We start from the raw sequence: 24,120 nt of genomic DNA on the forward strand, positions 1-24,120 counted from the left end.
TAAGAGGTCTTAGTCATGCTTATATCTCATTTTTTATGTTTGTTTGGGAGGGAAAATATTAATTAAATAGGTTCAACCATAAAATATAAACAAATTGGAAAAAAAATATGAAAAACCAAACACAAAGAAAAAATACCTGAGCATAATTCTGAACAAATCATGATTTTTAAATAAAACTATATAATCTGTATTACAAAAGCATATGAGCTTGGCAAAAATATGTTCATTTCAATAAAACCTGCTAACCTGCTCATTGGGGTATATAGGTATTGGGGTCCCAATGTTGGAAACCCCTGCCTATTGTTTGAAAATTTTGTGGAAGTTTTTGGCAAAATAAACTAAAAATAGTAAGGAACTCTCAATCAAAGGTCCCTTCCCAAAATCTCTGGAACTGTGTCTATTGCTTGATATCTTTCAGAAAGTGGATTATTTAAATTGGTCCTGAACTATTTTATTCCACAACCCTGTCAACATACATAGAGTAATATTCCCAAAATATGACTAAGATAAGTTAATTTGATAATCAAATTATCTCACAACATCAAAAAAAGTTCTACACATGTCTTAATGCTCTTATATAACCAGGATCGACACTAACAGTGGTCTGGTAATGCTGCGCCTATCTTATTTTAGAGGACTACCTTAAAATTTCAAATGGTAGTCCTTTGGGGTACAAAATTAATTCCTAAAATTTTATTAGTCCTAAGGACAGGACCACAAAATTTTCTATCTATCAAATAGTCCCATTTAATCATCATGAGAAAAAAATTTTCATTGTGTTGGAATTATTAATCCCATGACTGCATCACTTGTTATTTAATGCCTACAGAAATAATAAACTTGACAAATGCATGTTGATTACTTTAGCAAATTAGGTAACTGGAAAGTACTATAAAACATTATACAATCACACTCATTACAAAAACCTTAGTGGGTCTTAATTGACAGTGCTGGTATCTTTCAAAGGAGCAATATTTTTTGCTACCCTCTCAGTTTTGTGTAATTTTCATATCATAATTAATACCTGTTATGATCTTTGTTCATGTATTTTCTTCACACATTCATAAATAAATAGCAAGGCAAGGTAACAAAACACATAAGTAGAAAAAACAAAGAAAAAACAAAAACAAAGATAAAGTCAATGAAATATGAAAGTAAAAAAAAACTACCCAACAATAAATTGCTTCCATGGAATAACTGCATAAAAATACTTGATTTATAGTACAGTATAATGCATAACATTATTTGAAAAAAAAACACCAAATATTTTCAATCTTTATACATGTCACAAACTCATTACCAAACTTCTTCACTGACAATTAACTTGTGATATACATATACTTCCCAAAAAAACTTTTATTCTGACGGATAGTTCCAATTGTGATTTTTGTATAAGAATACTTCCAGCAATATATAAGTAATTTGGGGACAAGAAAGTTAACAACTAATCTACCACAGTGTACTTGAAGTATATGATTTCTCTAGCAACTGTAACCTTGATATTTTTTTCTATTTCATCAATGATCCATTTTGTTCTTACCATACAAAATTATAATTTGTAGTTAAAATGACAGAAAATAACAAAACAGTATCTCCTAAAAATCATATTATACTTGTAGACCTTGCAGGATAGTGTTTTATCAACAAATAAAGCAATAAAATGTGTTACATTATGATTTTTCACAGTCATTAAATATTCAATTTGCCATTAAATAATAAGTTTTCTCAGTAATTGTAATATGGTCCTTTAAACTAATAAATCTCTACCCCTCCCACCTCAGCTGTAGACTGGACTAGTTAATTACTATGTGTATAATGTTTTGATAAATCAAAAAATGCCCAGTTAAATACAAATAAATCAATCACTGTTTTTGGCAGTGTTTAGAACATCGTTTCACTTGCTGCTTCAAATGACTTGTTGTCTCATCTTGACTTTCGGCATCAGATGTCATGCTATCAGAACTGTAGCCAAAACCTTCAATATTCCGACACTCAGTTTGTTCCTTCTGACATTTATACATCATGCAGTGCTCATTACCAGTACAAACTTTTAACCTTTTAGGTCGTATCTGTTTTTCTGGATCTGAGAACTGTTCTAAATCACTTGATTTTTGTACTGACATAGTGTTTATCAAGTAACTGCATAAAATTTCGACAAAGTTATCCACACCTTCATATCCTAAAAGTGGAAAGTTTAATGTAAGCACTACATTTTGTTATAAGTAATATTCTGTATCTTTACATGTATAAGATTAAATTGTAACTGATCTCCGGTACTATGTAGGTGGTCAGATTACAAATTAAATAAAATGGACAAGTCGCTAAAAAATTTAAAGGCAATTAAAATTATAGAATGCATTTCATCAAACTTGAAAAAAATATGTTGTTTAGTGTTTGGTTTTTTTTTGCATTCTGTTCCAGTTGACATATGAAGTTAATACTGTTTTAGTTATCTCCCTTTGGATATATTAACTACTCCATTCTACACCCAAAAAAACTTGTGATATGTATTTCCTTTAATTATGGCATAATACTGTACTAGAAACAATAAAAAAAATGTTAACAGTTTATTTACACTAAAATGTTTTTTCGCAAAATTCACACAAAGATTGATTCTTTATTTAACCACAAAATAGTAATTACATTAGAAATGTTTAAACACTTTTGTAGTTATAGTAAATACTGGTAATCACTAAATTAAACATCAGTGACAAAAATAGAAGTTCAAATAAGTTTGCTTAATGTATCTTACAAGACTTTGTGAATTCTTCTTAAATTAACCTTATTATATTTAAACTGAAGTTGTAATACAGCAGTATAATATCACTTTTATATTAAACTTCAATTAGCCTAAAATATTTGTAATATTCCACATCATATTCTTCACTGATGAACAGTTGTATATACTTACCTGGGAAGGCATTTATATCTATCACAGCATATTTTCCTGATTGACAATCAATAATAACATCAATACCAAACAACTCCATCTTTAACTGCTGCTGTATAATCAGAGCTATTTCCTTCAACCTATCTTGGTCAGGAGGTATAGGTGTTTTACTGAGATCATCTTGGTCCAACTACAATGGGTTATATAGCAGAAAGGTAGCACTAAGCTCTAACACAGATGTGAAGAAGAGAAAACACAGGTTTTTATAGGGCTTACAATGATGTGCGAGTCATACTCCCTCTTGAAGGTTTTCATAGGGCTTACAATGATGTGCGAGTCATACTCCCTCTTGAAGGTTTTTAAAGGGCTTACAATGATGTGAGAGTCATACTCCCTCTTGAAGGCTTTTATAGGGCTTACAATGATGTGAGAGTCATACTCCCTCTTGAAGGTTTTTATAGGGCTTACCATGATGTAAGACCCATACTCCCTGTTAAGGGTTTTTATAGGGCTAACAATGATGTGTGAGTCATACTCCCTGTTAAAGATTTTTATAGGGCTAACAATGATGTGTGAGTCATACTCCCTCTTGAAGGTTTTTATCAGTCTTACAATGATGTGTGAGCCATACTCCCTCTTGAAGGTTTTTATCAGTCTTACAATGATGTGCGAGCCATACTCCCTGAGGAAGGTTTTTATCAGTCTTACAATGATGTGCGAGCCATACTCCCTGAGGAAGGTTTTTTAGGGCTAACAACGATGTGTAAGTCATACTCCAAGTTGAAGGTTAGATGGCACTTAAGTTTTTCAAATACGTACACTCCCTATAAACTTGACACAGTTTTGAATTTTTATTATGATTTCACATTTGAAACGGGATAAGAAGTAGACCGGAACGAAAGTGGTCACCTAAATGGTTACAGTCAAAACCTGCAAAATCGATTCAAATCTTCTTGTAGGGATATGGCACCTGGTGGTATAATTTCAATTCAATTACCTTTCACTCAAGTTATTGTCCAGAAATTATAAAAACAAAATAAATACTTGTTTCTGGACCATTTGTGGCCCCTTATTCTTACTTGGCTCAAGTCACAATCCAAAAATTATTCCAAGTCTTTTTTTTATGGTATGGCACCAATCATTTTTACTCGAGTTATAGTCCAGACATAAGGAAAATTTTTGTGGATGTATAAAAAATTAAGACAGTCATTCATGGAACTGATGCCCTATCATTTATGTTGTAATCCAATGAAATTTCACTTTAAAACAAAGCTGCATTAAAATGTAAGTTACATAAATTTTTGTGGAATAGAGAAATCATGAGTGGATTTATTGAACAATGAAAGACTTTATTAAAACAGTAATAATTCTGTTGCAATAATTTTGCTATAAATTGTTAGTTCAGTCACTTACTTCTGTCAAAAAACTTGAACAATTAGGCTTTGACACATCATTACTGTCAAAATGTATAGTTGCTTGGCCTGAAATAAATGAAAGTGTAATCATTGTAGGAATACTTGGACATTTTAATTATAATTCATACTCTGTCTAAGGATAGGAATTAGTGCCCTTCCTACTTTCAGATTAGCTTGCCTTTATAGAGCAGTATTATGTACTGTATAATCTAAATGAAAGATTATCCTACAGTTAGAGTTTTGAAAGCTTGTTATTTTATGTGTAACTTCTAATTGTCAGAGTAGTTTATATAACTTTTAACCTACTTAACACAGCCTTATTTCACTAAGTCAATAAAGCTGAAATAAGTAAAACCAGAATTAACTAGAGTAGAGAGCCTGAATTGCTCACCTGGTCAATAATAGCCTTTTTAGTTTTCTGAAGCTGGACTCTAGACCTTACCATACTACTGTCACAAGAATCATTTAATCAATACAGAGCATATTTGTTATCCACCAAATTTTCATATCATAAAATAAATCTCTCATAGTCATTTTTTTACTCTTCAAGGGCAATAACTCCAACACTGAGCAACAGATCTTTATGTATGAAAATTTCGGCATAGGTCGGTATCACCATGCTGATCCATTTTTCCCCTAGAAAATTTGGCTAAACCCATTGATTTTCAAGTAATTTCAACAAGTCCATCATTTTTTGGAAGTGGTAGCCATGTTTTTGACAGATAAAAAATTGTTAAGGATATCCTAACAAGCATTCATGCCATGTTTGATTACAATCCATCCTACATTTTGTCTCAGAGACAAAGATTTAAATAAAAATACATTTCAGGACCCATAACTCATTCAGTCGTCAACAAACCTTTCAGAGAATTTCAGCACAGGTCAATCCCATCATGTTGAACAATTTTACTCACAACAAGATTTTAGCTAAACCCAACTGTTTCTGAGTTATTTGCATAATTCTGCAATTTGAACCCTATGGTCTATTCTTAGTAACAGTGGCCATTTTTTTTTCCAGCTAAAACATTCCCACACATAGATTGAAAAAATACCCTTAAAAACATTCATGCAAAGCTTGGTTACAATCTGTTGAGAGAGGAGAAGATATTTGAAAAAGTTAACGGACGACAATGATGGACACATAGTGATTGCAGTAGCTCACATGGCCTTTTGGCTAGGTGAGCTAAAAATAGATCTTAGTAGTCAAATTTGAGTGTGAAAAAAAAAACAAACAAACAAAATTTCACTTTAAAGCAAAAGACAGGGTTGATACACAAAGCCAAAGTTCAAGTCCACAATATAAACTAAAAATGGTATAACAGCAAGAATGTAAAAACATCTACAAGACTTAGAATTATCCATCAATGAGTTACATGTATATCCTTGAATAAATTAGTTGAAAGTGATTCTAAATTGGCTTAATTTACAAAACTTTTTGGACTATCCATAGATGCTTATCTTCAATGTGTTAGGAATCAGAAGTATAAGGCATGGTAGTTTCAGATAACAAACAATGTACCAAATATACCTTGGGCATATTAACTTCATAAAGTTCATAACACATTAAAATTATACTTTTTACTTTATATCAACCCAAATGAAGAGCAGGACTTTAATGAGTTTAGAACAAGTAGAACTTTCCAAGTGTATAAACCCTCAGGTGTAATACTTTCATATTAAACAAACTAGGAAACATATTGTGAGGGCAGGCAGACAGACAGTTATAATGGTTTGTCTATGGTACAAGGTATACCTACCCCTTGGTGTGAGGAGGACAGGCAGACAGACAGTTATGATGGTTTGTCTATGGTACAAGGTATACCTACCCCTTGGTGTGAGGAGGACAGGCAGACAGACAGTTATGATGGTTTGTCTATGGTACAAGGTATATCTACCCCTTGGTGTGAGGAGGACAGGCAGACAGACAGTTATGACGGTTTGTCTATGGTACAAGGTATACCTACCCCTTGGTGTGAGGAGAACAGGCAGACAGACAGTTATGATGGTTTGTCTATGGTACAAGGTATACCTACCCCTTGGTGTAAAGTTTTTGATTGATGGTCTCTCTACAATGAATTGTTGGTTACCGATGATAAACACTTTATACAGAACTGCATTGTGGTTGATGAAAGACTGAGCAACACACGGTGGCTGAATGTCTGTCAGTCCGTCCTTATCAAATATAATTGACATCTAAAAAAGACCATTGAAAAAATACTCTTTCATTTAGCAACATTTAAGCAAATGTTTTCAAATGGGAAAATGTAGCAGGTGGTAAATTATTGTACAATACTGGTATATTTAAAAAAAAAAAACAACGTACGATAACACAAACCATATCCCTTGTATATGAACTAACAACACAAAGCTAAGGTAATCAAAATATAAGTGCTAAGATTAACAGTAATTCTTCTTTACTTATTCTGAGATTAAATCCTTATAATTAAAACTTAATACAACACAAGCAGAATGGTAACCCACATAATCACAACTATGACTTTTCATTATTACTTTAAAGTACAGTTGTAGAAAACACATTAGCTTCTCCCTACCATTCTAGATATAAATGTAATTGCCTTAAACTTCTTGTTTCTTTTAGAAAATGTTAGTTTCAGGAACATATTTTTAAAGTTATAGATATAGCTCATTTACTGAAGAACTTAACTACTTGTACTGAATAAAAAAATATCTCAAAGTTGGTATGACCCTGAGGTACAGTTGTGACAGGTATAGCCACATCACTCAAGTTTGTTACAGCTTTGAATTGTGATTACATATTTTATAAAACACGAGACTACTAGTATGACCAGAATGAAAAAGGTCACTTACATTAAAATTTGAATAAGGGTAACAACGAAATTACAAAACACTAATTCTAATCACTATCAAGTCAAGTCCAAAAATAAAACCAGAGCAGCAATTTTCCTGACTTGGTACAGGCATTTCTAATGAAATGGTGGGTTAAATCATTTTACAGTGTGCTTAACCTCCACTGTTGCATGCACATACCAGTGGTTATTAAAAAGCATTGATGCTATTGTCAAAATCGGCAAATCAGTGGTCACATTAGTACCAAAAAAAAAAAACAATCATTACTCATTGTTTTAGAAGAAACTGATATCTAAAACAGAATTTGGTAAGAGACCTTTTAAGACGCATTTCCTCATACCCATGATTCAGAGTCTGTTACGCAGAATATTTATGGTATTCAAGGAAATCAGAAATTAGACCTGTATCTAATCAGTCCCAATATCCATTGTTTAAACAAAAGTATAGGAAATACACAAGAATCACATTATAATCTGTTCCTTGTAAATACTATTGGATTTTTTTCTTTTTTTTTTTATGTCCAAAATTCGAACTTTTTCATCAATATCAAATCAAATCAGACCTCCTTTCTGATTTTGGCACCTACTACCTAAACTGTTATTTCTAAAAGTCAATACCACTTTGGTTGTTTGAAATCTTATGGTAAATCTTCTTACAGATCCACAGTAGTGAGAAAAACAATTAAAAAAAAAGGTTGGTTTTTAACTCTTAATATCATAAATGACCATAACCTCTAAATCCATCCAAATCTTACATTTTTATTAAAATCCATTAACTAATACTGAAGTTATAACACTATAACCAAGTGTCTTCAGACAACAACAAAGCATCTTCTGCAGTTTTTTCTCACCTGGCTACACACTGTTTCTATTCAAACCTTAGCACTTAATTTCCAGAAAAGTTTACAATGAAATTTACCTGATGGGACTCTTTCTTTCCATGTGCTATGATTGGTTTGCATACTATAAGTATAAATAAAACAAAAAATCAGTTAATTTTAAAAAGAATAATTAAGATTTAGGAATATTCAACACTTTTTCAAACAAGTGATCATTTTCTTATATTTTGTTGTAAATTAGCTAATATGATTTAAAACTGAAGTGGAATAAATTAAATATGAAAGTAAGCCTTACTCACCGATAGGGTAAGTAACGTTGGCTTCGCATAACAAGCATACATTATTCTGTATATCAGCTGTGGGTAGAGTGACAAAGGTTGGGGTAAACACAAGAGAATCTGCAACAGAAAAGTGTGGACAATTAGTTAGACATAAGGGATGGCTAAAAATGTATAAATCATACTAAAGGACATCCATGCAAACCTGTCAAAAAAACAAGGTATTCACAAAAGTATTAATAAATTGAAACAGACCTAAGGTAATACAAAACAGTTTACTTTATAACATAAGTCAGGTTTCTTCTAAATAATAAATTAAACTAGAACAAAATGAGGGTTCTGGAGGAAAAATGAACTTATGTTTTTTTTGTTTTTCTCTCTCTCCACAGAATGAAATAATGGTTAAGTAAAGAAGGAGAAAAAAAAGTGGTATTAACCCTTGGTCTTATTATGATACATTATACATAAGAGGCCATACTTCTATACTCTGAGCCTTTTCTTTAACAACGGCCCACCTTGGTGACATTTACTTCTCTACTGAAAGCATCTCTAAACTACTCTTGACACAGCTACCATGTGATATGATGTAGATGCTAGATGATCAACTGAGATTGTTCTCAAAAACATGTAGTACTCTGCTATATATTTCCAAATAAATATAATTGTATTTTACTAACTCTCAAATCCTTTGCAGCATGAATTTGCACATGTTGTCTTCAAGGGACACATCAACACGTACAGCACCCAAAATCACTTACAATGTATGCCTCATCTATTTATAACACACTAAAATTGAAACCAATCCACAGACTTGAGTAACAAAATATTTCTGTATTATTCCATACAGTGAAAACGGCAATCTCCCAAAACAGGAAGTTTATATCAGACAACACCCAAATTGGCCAACATTTGCCTAATCCATATATAGCCATAGTTGAAAGTTGAAAGCAATCCACTCATAGGGAGCTGAGATAATTTTGAAGAAAATTTGGATGGACAGAAGGAGGGAATGATGGACGGACTGACAAAGTGATTCTAATAAATCATCCACTCATTGAGTGTGAGTACAATTTTTATGCCAGTTTTCTAGAATCCAATAATTTAATCAACTGAACTTTAGGACTAAAATTGGTAATGGAGAGATCAAAGCTCAAATGGTAAGGTAAAATACTTGGTTGCTGATCATGTTAGAGAGGTGGGTTGTTGAGAACAGTTAAAACTGAATAGAGGTGATCAGTAAGACAGATTCGACTGTAGCACTTTTTTGTACCAGGAGCAAGAACCAGAACAAAAATATGAAAAATTTACCAAAAAACAATATGCCTATTTAAGAAAAAGTGATATATAATTCACTTTTTTTCACTTTTTAATTTTTGCGGTGTACTAATTTTCACTATTTCGTGGTGGACAGAATAGCGCGAAAAATAGTACCCACAAAATAGATTTTTTACACTATCTAACGCTTATAATTTTTTAATACCATGAAAATTGATACCCACTAATATGTTCACTTGACAGAATCTGCAAATATTAGCAACCGTAAAAATTAATACATTTACAATACATTTATATCATTGGTTGACTTTAAGTAATGGTCAACTAAACCTCATATAAAAACATAACATATATAAATAGATCAAAATCAATCAGCCATACATAAAAAATGTTTTATACATGTTATATGTCAGTTGTAAAATGTTTTATACATGTTATATGTCAGTTGTAAAATGTCATCATTATTGATTTGAGAACAACCAAAATCTGCAGTGAATGAGATGAGATTTGATGTAGGTAAGCCCTTTTGACAGCACATTGATTATGCTCAGCTCTCCAAGGTGTTATTAATTAGATTTTAGTTATAGGTGTCTTCATAGATATAGGTATTCTAAAGTGAATTAGCACAAATTAAATATCAGTCTTCCTAAAAATCAGACAGAAGGTGATTTATACATGTCAACAACCCACCAAATTCAGTTTTATTTCTTGTTCAGATACAATTACTGATTACATAACCAATCTTAGTTTTTCATTTGGTTGTTGCACTTTTGAGATAAAAAAAATATATAGATTGTACATAAAATTGGAACTATGCAAGAGTTATCGTTCTTGATTTGGTTTGATTTGGTTGATTTTTGTGGGAGATGAATGTATGATTTTCTAAAAAGTGCAGATCTGTATGCAGAAATGACTACCGTTAAGTGGAAGTTAAGCATATGTATACTGAAAAAGCATTGTTTATTTGGTGGGTTTTTTCTTCACCATTAATCACTTTACCATTGGCCCTGTCTGAATTTTATGTGGGCTGGTACTTTTAATAGTCTATAGTACAAAATACAATGGAAATAATCAATCACCAAAGAATCCCAGAAGAAAACTACACAGAAATATATTCATAGTACTAATATCAAGCAGTATAATGTGTACAGGGAAGCAGTTACCAGAATCATCTGAAAGGATAATAAGGTGTCATCTAACTACCTACTGTAAGCCAATGTAACCCAGATGAGGTTTAGATAAGCACTGAAAATATATCTACATTGTAGCTGACCATTGTAAAAAGCTAAAGCAGGTGTAAGTTCGGTGTGGGTAAAAAATCTAGCAAATTCCAATTAAAGGATCAGCAAGTGACAGCTGAGCACTGCTAAGATCTCTGTCTGACTCCCATAAAAGGCTCAGCAGGGTGACAGTTGAGTACTGCTAAGATCTCTATCTGACTCCCATTAAAGGCTCAGCAGGGTGACAGTTGAGTTGAGTACTGCTAAGATCTCTATCTGACTCCCATAAAAGGCTCAGCAGGGTGACAGTTGAGTACTGCTAAGATCTCTATCTGACTCCCATAAAAGATTCAGCAGGGTGACAGTTGAGTACTGCTAAGATCTCTGTCTGACTCCCATAAAAGGCTCAGCAGGGTGACAGTTGAGTACTGCTAAGATCTCTATCTGACTCCCATTAAAGGCTCAGCAGGGTGACAGCTGAGTACTGCTAAGATCTCGATCTGACTCCCTTCAAAGGCTCAGCAGTGTGATGGCTGAGTACTGCTAAGATATCTATCAGACTTCTATTGAAGGCTCAGGAGGGTGACAGCTGAGTACTGTTAAGATATCTATCAGACTTCTATTAAAGGCTCAACATGGTGACAGCTGAGTAGTGTTAAGATATCTATCAGATTCCCATTAAAGGATCCATAGGATGTCATTTTAGGACTGGTCAGATATCTATACGACTACCATTAAAGGCTCAATAGGATGTGAACTGGTAAGATATCTATCAGACTCCCATTAAAGGCTCCATAGGATGTCAACTTAGGACTAGTAAGATATCTATACAACTCCCATTAAAGGCTCCATAGGATGTCATTTTAGGAATGGTAAAATATCTATCTGACTCCCATTAAAGGCACCATAGGATGTCAACTTAGGACTGGTAAGATATCTATACAACTCCCATTAAAGGCTCCATAAGATGTCATTTTAGGACTGGTAAGATATCCATATGAATCCCATTAAAGGCTCCAAAAGAAGTCAACTTAGGTATGGTAAGATATCCATACGACTCCCATTAAAGGCTTCATAGGATGTCAACTAGGACTGGTAAGAAAGCTATACGACTCCCATTAAAGGCTCTATAGGATGTCATTTTAGGAATGGTAAGATATCTATCTGACTCCCATTAAAGGTTCCATAGGATGTCATTTAGGAATGGTAAGATATCTATACGACTCCCATTAAAGGCTCCATAGGATGTCAAATACAAATGATACAAATGTAAGATTAGGGGCAAAATATAAATTTGACTAGCTCCATATGTTGATAGCTTAGTGGTAGTAAGAATCCTATTTTCCTTACAAAAAATATACTTACCAGACTCCAGTAAATGGCACTCTAATAATAGTTGGTATTGCTGCTGCCTGTCAAGTAAGTGGGTAATATTCTCAAACTTATCAATAAGTTTACAGTCAGGATTCTTTGCAATGTAGTCCTAAAACAAACAATTCCTTAAATATTTACACTTCTTTTAAAAATGGAGAAAATCTTTTTGGGTCATCATTTCTGTAACCAAACTTGCATTTATAACTATTTTGACTTCGTTATTTTAGTCAACAAAATCCTGCATTAATAATGTTAAATGTTCTATAATCTTTATCATTACAATTTTAATTTTGTTGTATTTTATGCAGTAAAAAAAATATCACGATAATTTCTGAATTAGTAGAATAGTGCAATACTTTTTTTTTATTTCTGAAAAGAATGTGAAAATGCTACACAATGTACCTTACATGTTTTTATATTATAATACTGTGAAATTACAAGTCAGTCATGAATATACATAACTATGGAAAGATCTAGGATTTTACTTAATAGGTGGAATGGGGGAAAATTGAATCAGGTGCACTAATTAACCATGAGATTACAGATGACATTAAATATATGTGTATTAAGATTTTAGTATTACAACCATAGGGTACACATAAATACTTTATTTCATAGGGTAGGTCAAAGATTCAAGTTAATTTCTGCGTAAATTGTTACCATAGTAATGGAAGGCATTACTTAGCCTGATCTGAAATACTTACTTTGACATTTTGGATTCGTATTTCAGCAGTAATATCACCATCTCTAGCCGCTACCATCAATCCAGTAAACTTATGAAGGATAAGGTTAAATGGTCCCTGGTCTGTTATTGGTCTTTCAATGTCCAGCTGTAAAGAGAGTCATAAATTGGGGATCTGGCAATTCTATAATGATTTAACATACAGCACACCAAAATGATTGAATAAACAGATCATTTCACAGCAAAATAAATTTTGGAAGAAGCCAGTGTCTTACACATCTGATTCAGTCAATTCATATACTGGTAGGACCAAAATGTCAATTCATATACTGTTACAACCAAAATGTCAATTCATATACTGGTAGGACAAAATTGTCAATTCATATATTGTTAGAACCAAATTGTCAATTCATATACTGTTAGAACCAAAATGTCGATTCATATACTGGTAGGACCAAAATGTCGATTCACGTACTGGTCAGACCAAAATGTCAATTCATGTACTGTTAGAACCAAAATTTCGATTCATGTACTGTTAGAACCAAAATGTCGATTCATGAACTGTTAGAACCAAAATGTCGATTCATATACTGGTGGGACCAAAATGTCAATTCATATACTGGTAGGATCAAAATGTGTTAAATCTTCAAAACCAGATGATATACAAAATACAAATGAATAAAATAAGCAAAATGAAGACAACAATTTGTTGTACATGTATTTTTTTTTTCAAAACAGTCAGACTGCTTATAAAATTACACACAAGACGAATGATGAATAAATGCAGAGTTACAAATTAATTAAAAAATGAATAGTCTAGAAACAGCTGAAAATTTTTAGCACAGACAAAAATATCTATAAAGCATCAATATAAATAAAAGAAGGCAAGGAATCCAATTTATCCCATACTATAGGTCAGTTAAAGAGAGCTGTGCCACTGGCTCATGATACACCTGTCCTTTTTAAGGGTCTCTATATATTCAAAATGAATATTAAAGGAATGTTTCTAATGGGTGACAGCCCAAATATTCAAAACATTATTTTGTTTGGGATTATTTGAGTCACAGAGTGTGAACCTATGGACGTTAATGACATTGAAGTACCAAGTCATATTATACAAAATAACCTGGTTTGCTCAAGGAGAACCAACCAAAGTTTGTTTCTGTACATCAAATTAAACAATTTTTTATTCACTAATGGGAACTGAGAGCTCAGCCAAATTAGACTGTCTTCTTAAAAACATGCATCACAAAATACATGATATGGAAAGTAATAATCTGACATGATAGACAGATTTATTTTCAAAACCCTATCTACTATAACAAATGTCTATAGTGCAATAATCATTAAATGAATGGAAATTCTGTCAAATTTAATTCCTCAGCACGAAAACTTTACAGAATAACTCCCTTTCAATTTATACCCCATATCAAAAACAACAAAATACCATTGCATTGTTTCATAAGGTCAATTTCTGGGTCATTGATATTGTTGCCAAAATAAAGTATTTATCATAGCCTTGATCTACAAATACAATAATAGGCCCTGACACATGCATCAACTTATCAAATCAGGATATTCTTATGAAAGATGATTAAAATACTAGAAATCTTATGAGAAAAACACTTTAGTTCTAACAAAAACAGATACATCATATCATCAGGTGATATTTATGTCTAAAACATACATTATACATGTACATCTTATAATTGGCAACATATTAAGTTCATTAAATGATTAAATACAAAACAACAGTTAAAGTGCACCTGTTCTTGTAACAACTCCTAACAAAAGCATCTTTCAACAGAGCAGAAATGAACATGCAGATTTTGTTTTCTATTAGGAAAATGCCCTAACTCAAATTTGCCCCTTCTGCCAAAATAACATAAAGAATATTTATTTTATTGTTGTATTTTCCACTGTTCCAAGTTAGATGGAGGGTTGAGCGCTCACTAACAAGTTTAACCATGCCACATACTTAATGTGCCTGTCTCAAGCCAGGAACCTGTAGTCCAGTGGATTTTTATGTTCATTGTTACTAGTATTTGTTTTACATTTGTTCAATAGATTATATTAATTCTTTATTTTATGAATAGCTTTACGTCAGTTATTTTGGGGCCTTTTACAGCTTGCTTTATGGTATGGGCTTTGCCTATCATTTAAGACCATGTGGTGACCTGTAGAAACTAAATTGTTAGTTTCTTGGCATTTGGTAGATAACCATATAATTGGCAATCATACCACATCTCCTATTTTTATACTTAGAACATGTACGCTCACAAAGAAAATACCAGTAACTCCCAATTCATGAATGTACATCATGTTACCCTTAAGTTGAATAATCCCAATTGTGTGACCTGACATTAATCAGCATTAATGCAAATCTAAAAATGAAATGCTTGGCATGGTACAGCTTGACACAGAAGTGAACCCTGGGACAAGTATGACCACACCATTCAAATTTGATACAAATTTTGAATTTTGATTTTCATTAGATATATATAACAGGATAAAAATTTCACTGGAATCAAAGTGGTCACTTTTTTACCCCTAGTTCATATATAGTTCAGTCAAAATCTCTAAAATCAATCCCAAACTTCCTTTAGGAGTATGGCAACTTGTGGTAAAACTTTAAAGCAATCCATCACCTTTAAATTAATTTATCATCCAGAAATCAGACAAAATACTTGTTTCTAGCTCCTTATTCTTTCTTGGTTCATGTCATAAACACCAAAAATCATTCCAAGTCTTTCTTTTTGTGGTATGTCACAATGTGGTAAAATTAATATGAGATCCATTAACTTATACTCAAGACTTGAGTCAAGTTATTGTCCGAACACAAGGAAAATGCTACCTTCAGGCTCTTTTGGCTCCTAATTAAAAAGAAGTTATTGTCTTAACCCCCTCAAAAAAATCAATCATAAGTCTTCCTATAGCAGTATGGCACCTTGTTACACAACATCTAAGAGATCCATTCATTAATAGTCAAGTACTTGTCTAGAATTGTCTGTGGTATAGAATATTGTAAAATAATATCATAGACATTCCTAAGCTTTTATTGAAGTTATTCATGTATATGTATAAGTAAATTCTCTAAAGTGCATGATTTCGGCCCCTTTTTCTAATTCAGTTGGGACCATAACCCCTAAAATCAAAACCAACCGTTCTTTTCTGGTTTTGAACCTTGTTATTAAATTTTATAAAGATCGACCAACTAATATTCAAGTTACTGCACAAAAACCAAGTGTCTACAGAAATGCTTGTTTTTGGCTCCTTATTTTTAAATGGTTGGGTCTTTAACCCCAATATCAATACCAACCTTGATTTTGTTGTTTGGATCCTTGTAATAAAATTTTTAAAAGATCAACCAACTATTATTATATGATATGTTTTAGACCACAGCCATGGTAAAAAAGTGATAAACACAAGACCAATATTTTCATGCAACACATAGGCTGTGTCTATTCAAATATAAGAAGAAACTAGTCCTAACTGAATTAAAATAAATCATAGAAAATCCATTTTATCATAGTTTTACCATGGGCTGGCAATTTATGCCATATTGTTTTACCCCTAGCATTAATGAAGGGTTACATAATACCACAGGCCATCCCATGGTAAAACAATGATAATATGGAGTTTCTGTGATTTATTTCTTAAATATTCAAGTAATTGGATGAAAAGCCTGTGGATGAGGATGACAGCCCAAACCAATATATGATCACATTTTTTTTGCGGTCATATAAAATATGATGCCTTAACTTCCAGCAAAACTTTATTAAAACCAATTAAGCAGTTTGGCCTAGCAGTTTTAATGTATTAAACCATTCAGTTGGATAATCTCTATAAGAAGATCTCCATAAAATGCCTAAACTTACTATAAAATGTCATCATAACCCATTGAATGGTTTAGGAGTTGTGCTGGTTTCGACATTTAAAGCATTTCAGTTAAAGTATCTTGTTTGCATTCTATATCAAACACATTTTATTCATGCTCATCTTCATCTGATGTCTTTCTAAAGAATTTTCTCAAAAATCCATAACAAGGTTTAAAAGGAGTTGCACCAACAAGATATATGGATAGATGAATGGGTGGACAGGCAGAATGGCTCCTATATATCTTCCAAATTTTATTTAAGGGTGTTACTAGTAGCTTCTCTATAAGTGAAAAATTCTGGGCTACGATAGAACATGTTCATGTACCCCTGTAATTATTACATATGACTGTTCAGACAATGATGGTCAATTTACTAAAGGTCAGCTTTACTGGTAGAGAACACCAAAAGCTTTGTGAGATCTGATTTTACACGACACACCTTAATGCAATTTATTGTAAGTAACCAAGAGACCACACCTACATGTAGTGTCATCACTGATAAAAATGCACAATAACTTCAGATATGTACTGGACTATTAATCAATCTCAAGTGGTAAACCAACCACAGAACATGACATAAGTGTTTTTACGATATAGACAAATATTACAGAAACCAAAATAAAGGTGCAGAAATATTGATATTAATGTTAATATACAATGTACTTAGTTTTCTGTCAACATAACCCAGTATGTCTAAATTTCAAAATTTCAAAAATATTTATGGTCTTAAACAAGGTTTTAATTTTTGACTGATTCAAACAGAACAGACTACACTTTTACAATGAGATTGTTAACTTGTATGCATGCATACAAATTTTGAATCCAGCATGTCTAAACTACAATTTATGTCATTCAAAAAGGCCTTATTTACAGAACTTGGTAGAAGTGAGGATAAGAAGTGCGTAATATTAAGAGTGAGAATCAAATATATTAGAACTGTTGCTCACAAGCCATTTGCAAACATTAATGAATTAATGAATTTTATCTTAATTTCACTGTAATATGTACATACCTGTACTAAGTCTATACCAGCATTTCTGAAAAACATAAGAATTAACCATTAAAAGTCTAAGGAATCTACATAAAAAGTTGATCTAACAATGTTCAATTTCAGAATGCATAAAATATTAAAAGAAATGTGATCACAGAACACAGACCTTGAGGTCAGAGGTTAAAATCACATGGAAGTCCCCAAGGTAATAAAACAACATCTCATGGTACACACCAAAGGTCCAAAGACAATTTATGGCCTGGGAAATTCACATAAAGTTCACCTTAAGGTCAAAGTTCAAGGTTAAATAAGGTCATCATGGCAGGTGACTCACTGTCCTCTTGTGCTGTACATTTACATACTAAAGGTATAAGGCCTAGATCAAAGGACAAAAACATTATGAGAGCATACATTTGACTCATATTAAGGTCAAAAATCAAGATCACAAGATGGTCACCATGGTCTATTCATCCACATGCTACAGATCAACAGACAAAAATGGTACAGTCTAAAAAATTTTTCCCTTAAAAAGGTCGAAGGTAAAGGCCTTACATAGGTTTTCATGAAATGTGACAGACTTCTTGGTTATACATCCACATGCCAAAGATATAACCTTCTTTGAAGCAGAGAATTACTGTTCATTCAGAAATTGTTGCATGCATTAACTTTTGTGATTTTGTCATTTTAGAGGAAAATGCAATTTGAAGAAAAATCACAGCATCAGTTATGTTTAAAGTTCCATAATGCCATTATATTGCTATTTTAAAGTCTGATTATTTGCAATAACATAAATATCACAATTATATCTGAATTCACAGTATTCATTGCAACAAGTTTTGGTAATTCAGGATAACCAGTTGATTATCTTGTTATACAAATTTTCTCAGTTTTTAATTTTGTGATCAGATTGATATTCCTGTTGTGACCTTTTGGTGGGAGAAAATCTGAGAGTGAAATTACCTGATTTATTTAACAGTGTGAATTAATGAAATTTTTTATACAGGGAACAATGAATAAATCACTACACATGTAATACAATATATAGTTTAACTTAGAAGATATTTACTGCTGTTTTCCCAAACATTAAGGCTACAGATTGTGAGACAAGCCAATGTACTTGGCATCACTAAATAATAGTGCTAGATCCTTAAACAAACCTGAAATCTTCTAGAGATGACCAAACAACTGTACCATATATATCAAATTATTTTTCAACTCAATAAATAAAATGTACAAAAAATACATTAAACCTCAACCATTTGACTTTCTACATGTAATGCATGTACATTGTAAATTGATTTCAACTGGAAACTTTATGCGAAAAGTTTTATATGGTTTTTCCAGTGGTACTTATGGAATTCTTTCAAAAAATTAAGTTCAATGATATTGATCTTGCAGTCTTAAATATAATAGACCCATTGTTAAGGCTCTCCACAGCAAATAAACAGGTAAAGTGCTGTCATACAGAGTAGAATGCTAAGGGTGACAAATTATTTATATGGGGCTGTTAACAATTGTTTTAGATGACTGATTACCATATAATGATGTGTAAATACAATAACATGTATTACTACAGATTGTAAATGTGGTCCATATCAAGGTTAACACAGTCAGATAAAGCCAGTTGAGACTAGACTTAAATGTAAATAAAAGACTTTTAAGGGTGGAAGAATTAACCATGTTGAAAATATGTGATGAATTATCATACATGTACTGGTTTTTTGTCAAAATTGAACTGATTCTTTCTTACCTGTAATGACACGAAGTTGATATTTAGATAGTTACACCCATCTTTGTTTGCTTTAAACTTCATTGTTATTCATAAGCAAATTGTATAGGAGTTTAAATAGGAGGGAGATCAATCATACATGTACTAGCCTTTTTTTGGTAGGCTTTTGCCAATGGAAAAAAAAATTCATGAACATGGTGAAAGCAACAAATGCAACAATTTTCCTTCGTTAGTACCCTTGACATAGTGTTAGGAATATCTGATTCTTAAATAAGAAATGTGTAAATTGATAAAAATGTAATTACTTTGAAAATTATTAACTTTTTGATAAACCAAAATGGATTATTACTGCATAAATGTCCATGGACATACACAATAATTGTTTTACATAAAACACAAACTAAAATAATATAAAATTACTGTATCAGCTTTAGTTTTTCAATTTGTTCGGTGTAATCTATTATAAAGTATTGTTTCTTTGTACATTTCATTTCCATCTTTAAATATATAATAATTTATAAAAAGTCTTTCGCCTAATGCATTTAGTCCTTTGAGTAACATTTTTTCTTGTTACACCAAGGATCGTTACACTCTGAACAAACATAAGATAATTTCCATTCAATATTTAAATAACTGCACCCTTCATAAAAAAATCACATATCATCAATTGCTATCACTTATTGTGATATTGCAGCAATAAGAATTAATTAATTTAGTTTTTTATTGAATGTATATCAATGTTATACCAAAGACCATAAAAAAAAGTTATGCAGTCAGTTGCACTCACATATTTTGACTTTAAATCATTGTAACATTTCTGCTGTAAAACATTGTCTGCAATATGATTATTTTGGATTATGGGGAAGGGGAAAAACTATTTTTTGAGTTATTATTCAAAGCAAAACAAGCCATGCCCCTCACTTTTCAAAGACAAAAAAAATGGGGACATGTTCAATGGCAAAAAAAATAAACATATTTATAAGATATATGCATTTTTGGATGAATGGTTTTGAAAATTTCGGCATAGGTCCTTCTCATGATGCTTAACAATTTAACCCTGACAGAAATTTGCTAAAGGCAATAGTTTTTGAGTTATTTGCAAAAAACTGCCATCTGACCCCTATGTTCTATTTTTAGTAACGGCAGCCATGTTTTTTCATGAATCAACAATTCCAACAATCAATTTGTGTGGGATACCCTAAGGAACATAAATGCCAACTTTCATTGAATTCTGTGCAATGGATTTTGAGAAGATGATTTTCAAAGTTGCACATGCGAAAAATGCAAAAAAACTGTTTCAGGGGCCGTAACTCCTACATTAGTTGACCAATTGTTTTGAAAATTTTGGCATAGGTCCATCTCATGATGCTGAACAATATTACCCAGCCAAAAAGTTGCTAAAGGCAACAGTTTTTGAGTTATTTGCAAAAAACTGCAATCTGACCCTTATGTTCTAATTTTAGTAACGGTTGCCATGTTTTTTCATGGATCAAAAATCCCAAAGGTCATTTTGTGCAAAACACCCTTGGGAACAATCAAGCCAAGTTTAAAACCTGTCAGTCCAGTAGTTTCAGAGGAGAAGATTTTTTAAGATTTGTCCATGACGACGGCGGATGCCAAGTGATGGCATAAACTCACTTGGCCTTTGGCAAGGTGAGCTAAAAAACTTAACTATATTAAAACCAATCAACTGGAGAAGTAGTGAAGCTGAACCAATTTGACTATTGGTTAAATTTGAAGGTTTAAATATAATAAGGAAACAAATTTTAAGTTTAGGAATAAGGCAGAAAAAATCAATGAATAAATTAGACAGTTTGTGAACAGGGTTGGGAATTTGTTTAAAAAGCAGTACATGTTGTAAGGTTCTGAAGTACCAGTGCATATAAAATTCAGACAGTAAGTAATTCATGCCTGTCAAAAACCAACCAAATTCATTTTTATTTCTTATTAAGAAACACTTACAGACCAGGTTGTTGCACTTTTGTAATAAAATTATGTAGTTTATGTATGAAATTGTACTTTGCAAGAGTTATCGCTCTTGATTTGGTTTGATTTGGTTGAATTCAGTGAGAAATAAATGTATGGTTTTCTCAAAAATAGAGATTTGAATATAAAAAGGACTATTGTTACCTGAAAATGCAGTGGCTTTAGGTAAAGGGTGGCCCAAAAAAAATTCTTGACAGGAGCAACGGTGGGGATCATGAAGCGATCCAAATTTGCTACGTTTGGGGGCAAGAAAACATTGAAATATAAAACCACAAATCCTGCATTCTGAGGGTATCTTGAACAATTTTTCAACAATTTTAAACAATTTTTCTAAGGGGGTTGGGTCCCCCGGCACCCACCCCCTGGATCTGCAACTGTAATTGTAGCATACAGTACAGAATGAGACATACATGTACTGTGACTAATTACAGACAAGGTGGTGTATCATTTTTGGAATGGCAGTTGATATCCTTTTAATCTTAGGAGATATTTTTATATTTTTTCTGCATTCAAATTGGTAGAGCTTACCACTCACAATACAAAAGAAAGTAACAAAAAATCTGTTATAGAAAAAATTATGGAGAACCATTATGCTGGTGTTCAGTCACAGTATGCCTTTTTCTGACTGAAAAAGAATCATTTGTTTGGTGGGTTTTTCTACAACATGAATCACCATTAGTCCTTAACTATAGGCAGTATCTAAATTTTATAAAGACTGGTACTTACTGGTAGTAGAAAAAATACAGTATTTAATTTTTAAAAATCGAGCTTCTCCAGCTGCACTTTTATTATATGTAGATTGCTTTTGACAACAGTTACTTCAAATAGATAAAGAGTCAAATAAAATGTGCAGCTACAAAAAAATGTAGATTTAACAAATTGTATGTGTATGAAATTGGTTATAGATGCTTATCCTTCAAGCTCAATGTTTGTCATTCAAAAAATAAAGGAAGAAGATTATATCTCCATGCAGGCTGTGTGAGCAAGCTGTAAAAAATGTAAATAATGTATAAACAAAAATATAGTCATCAACCTAACAATGAATGAAACTGTTAGGCCTAAAAAAATCTGTGTTTATTGTAACCCAACTGCCCCTATTTTTTCCCTGCCAACCCTAATTTTTTTATGGTGTCAAAAAAAAAAAAAAAAACAATTTTTATGGTGGATAGACTAAGCACTTTTAACACACTATCTGCTGACATTTCTAAAACACCAAACCACAGTCAGTATTATTTTTTTGTTGTTGACAATACAATGACACAATATGACTGCAAATTTACTTAAAATATAAATTCCTGGCAATATGCACATCCCAATTTAGTAATTTAACACCTCATTAAGTTTCACAACAATCTTGCAAGCAGTTGAAAGAGTTGCGGACAACACATGAGACCAAATTTTTTCTGAAAAATGCTTAAGTCAAACAGCCGCCATTTCTACAATTTTTGTCCAAACTTAAATTCCTGACAGTATGCATATCTCCATGTGGTTGTATTACATCCCACAAAGTTTCATAACAATGCTACAAGCTGCTAAGAAAATATGTTCAGACAGACAGACTGACAGACAGGGTGAAACCTATATATACCCTCAAACTTTGTTTGCAGGGGATATACATGTACATGAAATGACAGTTTGAAACCATCTGACCACATACATGCATCTACCATTGAACTTAAGGTTTATAAAAAAATCTGACTAGCAAAAAGATTCTTTACACAGTTCACAGAACAGAAAGTTATAACTATCTTTACAAACATTATCAGACCAAAATTGAAATATGCTTCTTCCAAGTTGAGTCTCTGGCTTTAATCTGATATTAACACCCTTGAAAAGATGCAAAGTAATGTGTATCACTGTCTCAGGAAACTTTCTCTTGACAATCACTCGAAGATAGACAAACATACTTTGATCTACTAGAAACTTATCAATACATCTGTATATGAATGGCCCATTACAAATGCTTGCTCACTTGATTTTTACTATGCCAGACCCTTGTATGGGCACCATCTGAAACTTGCCAAGGAGAACAAGTCGTACTGACATTACCCTGATTAGGAAGAATGATTGACAGCTGAAATAACTTAAGACAGACAACAGTGGAAGCACTGATCATGGAACTGAGCGCTGATCAATGTTAGATCGACAAACGAACAAAGTAAAGTTGATCTATATAGTGTATAAATTACATAGTTAGTAATTATTAGTACATGTACATTAACGTAGTACAATACTTGAGAGCAATGATATGGTACCAAACCTGAACGTTTCCTTGTGATCTTCAAGATTAAGTCTTTTGTTTTTCTTTTGACTCATCCAATAACCCACACGCTTCATCATCTTGAACTGTCACCTGTAAGTTGTATCCTTGTTATTCCGTCATCCGAATTGGAAATGTTTCATTTTAACACCGGAAGTTTATTTTTGTTTCCTTAGTTAAAGTGTTGATTTACTTAGTTGGTTACCTGTATCAGCAGTTACCTGTGTCGGTTAGTCTGCCGTCACGCTTAGCCGGGTACAGGTCTACTAAATACTCTTACTAAAAGGTACCCGGACGCGTATTGTAGATTGTCTGTTACAAGGAAATCCTTCCTTCCAGCTACAATTATGGAATGGAAAAATCTCGACATGACAATAAAAAATATTGATTCATTATCCAAATTAAAGTCGGTTTTAACTTGGAATAAGGATCGATCCATTGTAGCAAAATATTTTTCATACGGACCTAGAAAGCCC

The 24,120-nt window shown here is 32.4% G+C and overlaps 1 protein-coding gene across 1 annotated transcript; it reads right to left on the minus strand.

Moving 5' to 3' along the window:
- Positions 1 to 707: 707 nt before the first annotated feature.
- On the minus strand, positions 708 to 23,832 carry LOC148624165 (inositol-tetrakisphosphate 1-kinase-like). The gene is made up of 10 exons (XM_088566713.1): positions 23,645 to 23,832; positions 17,691 to 17,715; positions 12,824 to 12,949; positions 12,111 to 12,228; positions 8,272 to 8,370; positions 8,053 to 8,096; positions 6,339 to 6,498; positions 4,304 to 4,371; positions 2,912 to 3,080; positions 708 to 2,179 (listed from the first exon to the last, which is right to left on the minus strand). The coding sequence occupies exons 1-10, from the start codon at positions 23,722 to 23,724 to the stop codon at positions 1,863 to 1,865; spliced, it is 1,206 nt and encodes a 401-aa protein (XP_088422839.1). The 5' UTR covers positions 23,725 to 23,832; the 3' UTR covers positions 708 to 1,862.
- Positions 23,833 to 24,120: the final 288 nt, after the last annotated feature.

Source organism: Perna viridis, chromosome 2, assembly GCF_037379345.1.
Source record: "Perna viridis isolate PV_CMFRI_1.1 ecotype Kerala chromosome 2, ASM3737934v1, whole genome shotgun sequence".
In the NCBI taxonomy this organism is placed as follows: domain Eukaryota; kingdom Metazoa; phylum Mollusca; class Bivalvia; order Mytilida; family Mytilidae; genus Perna; species Perna viridis.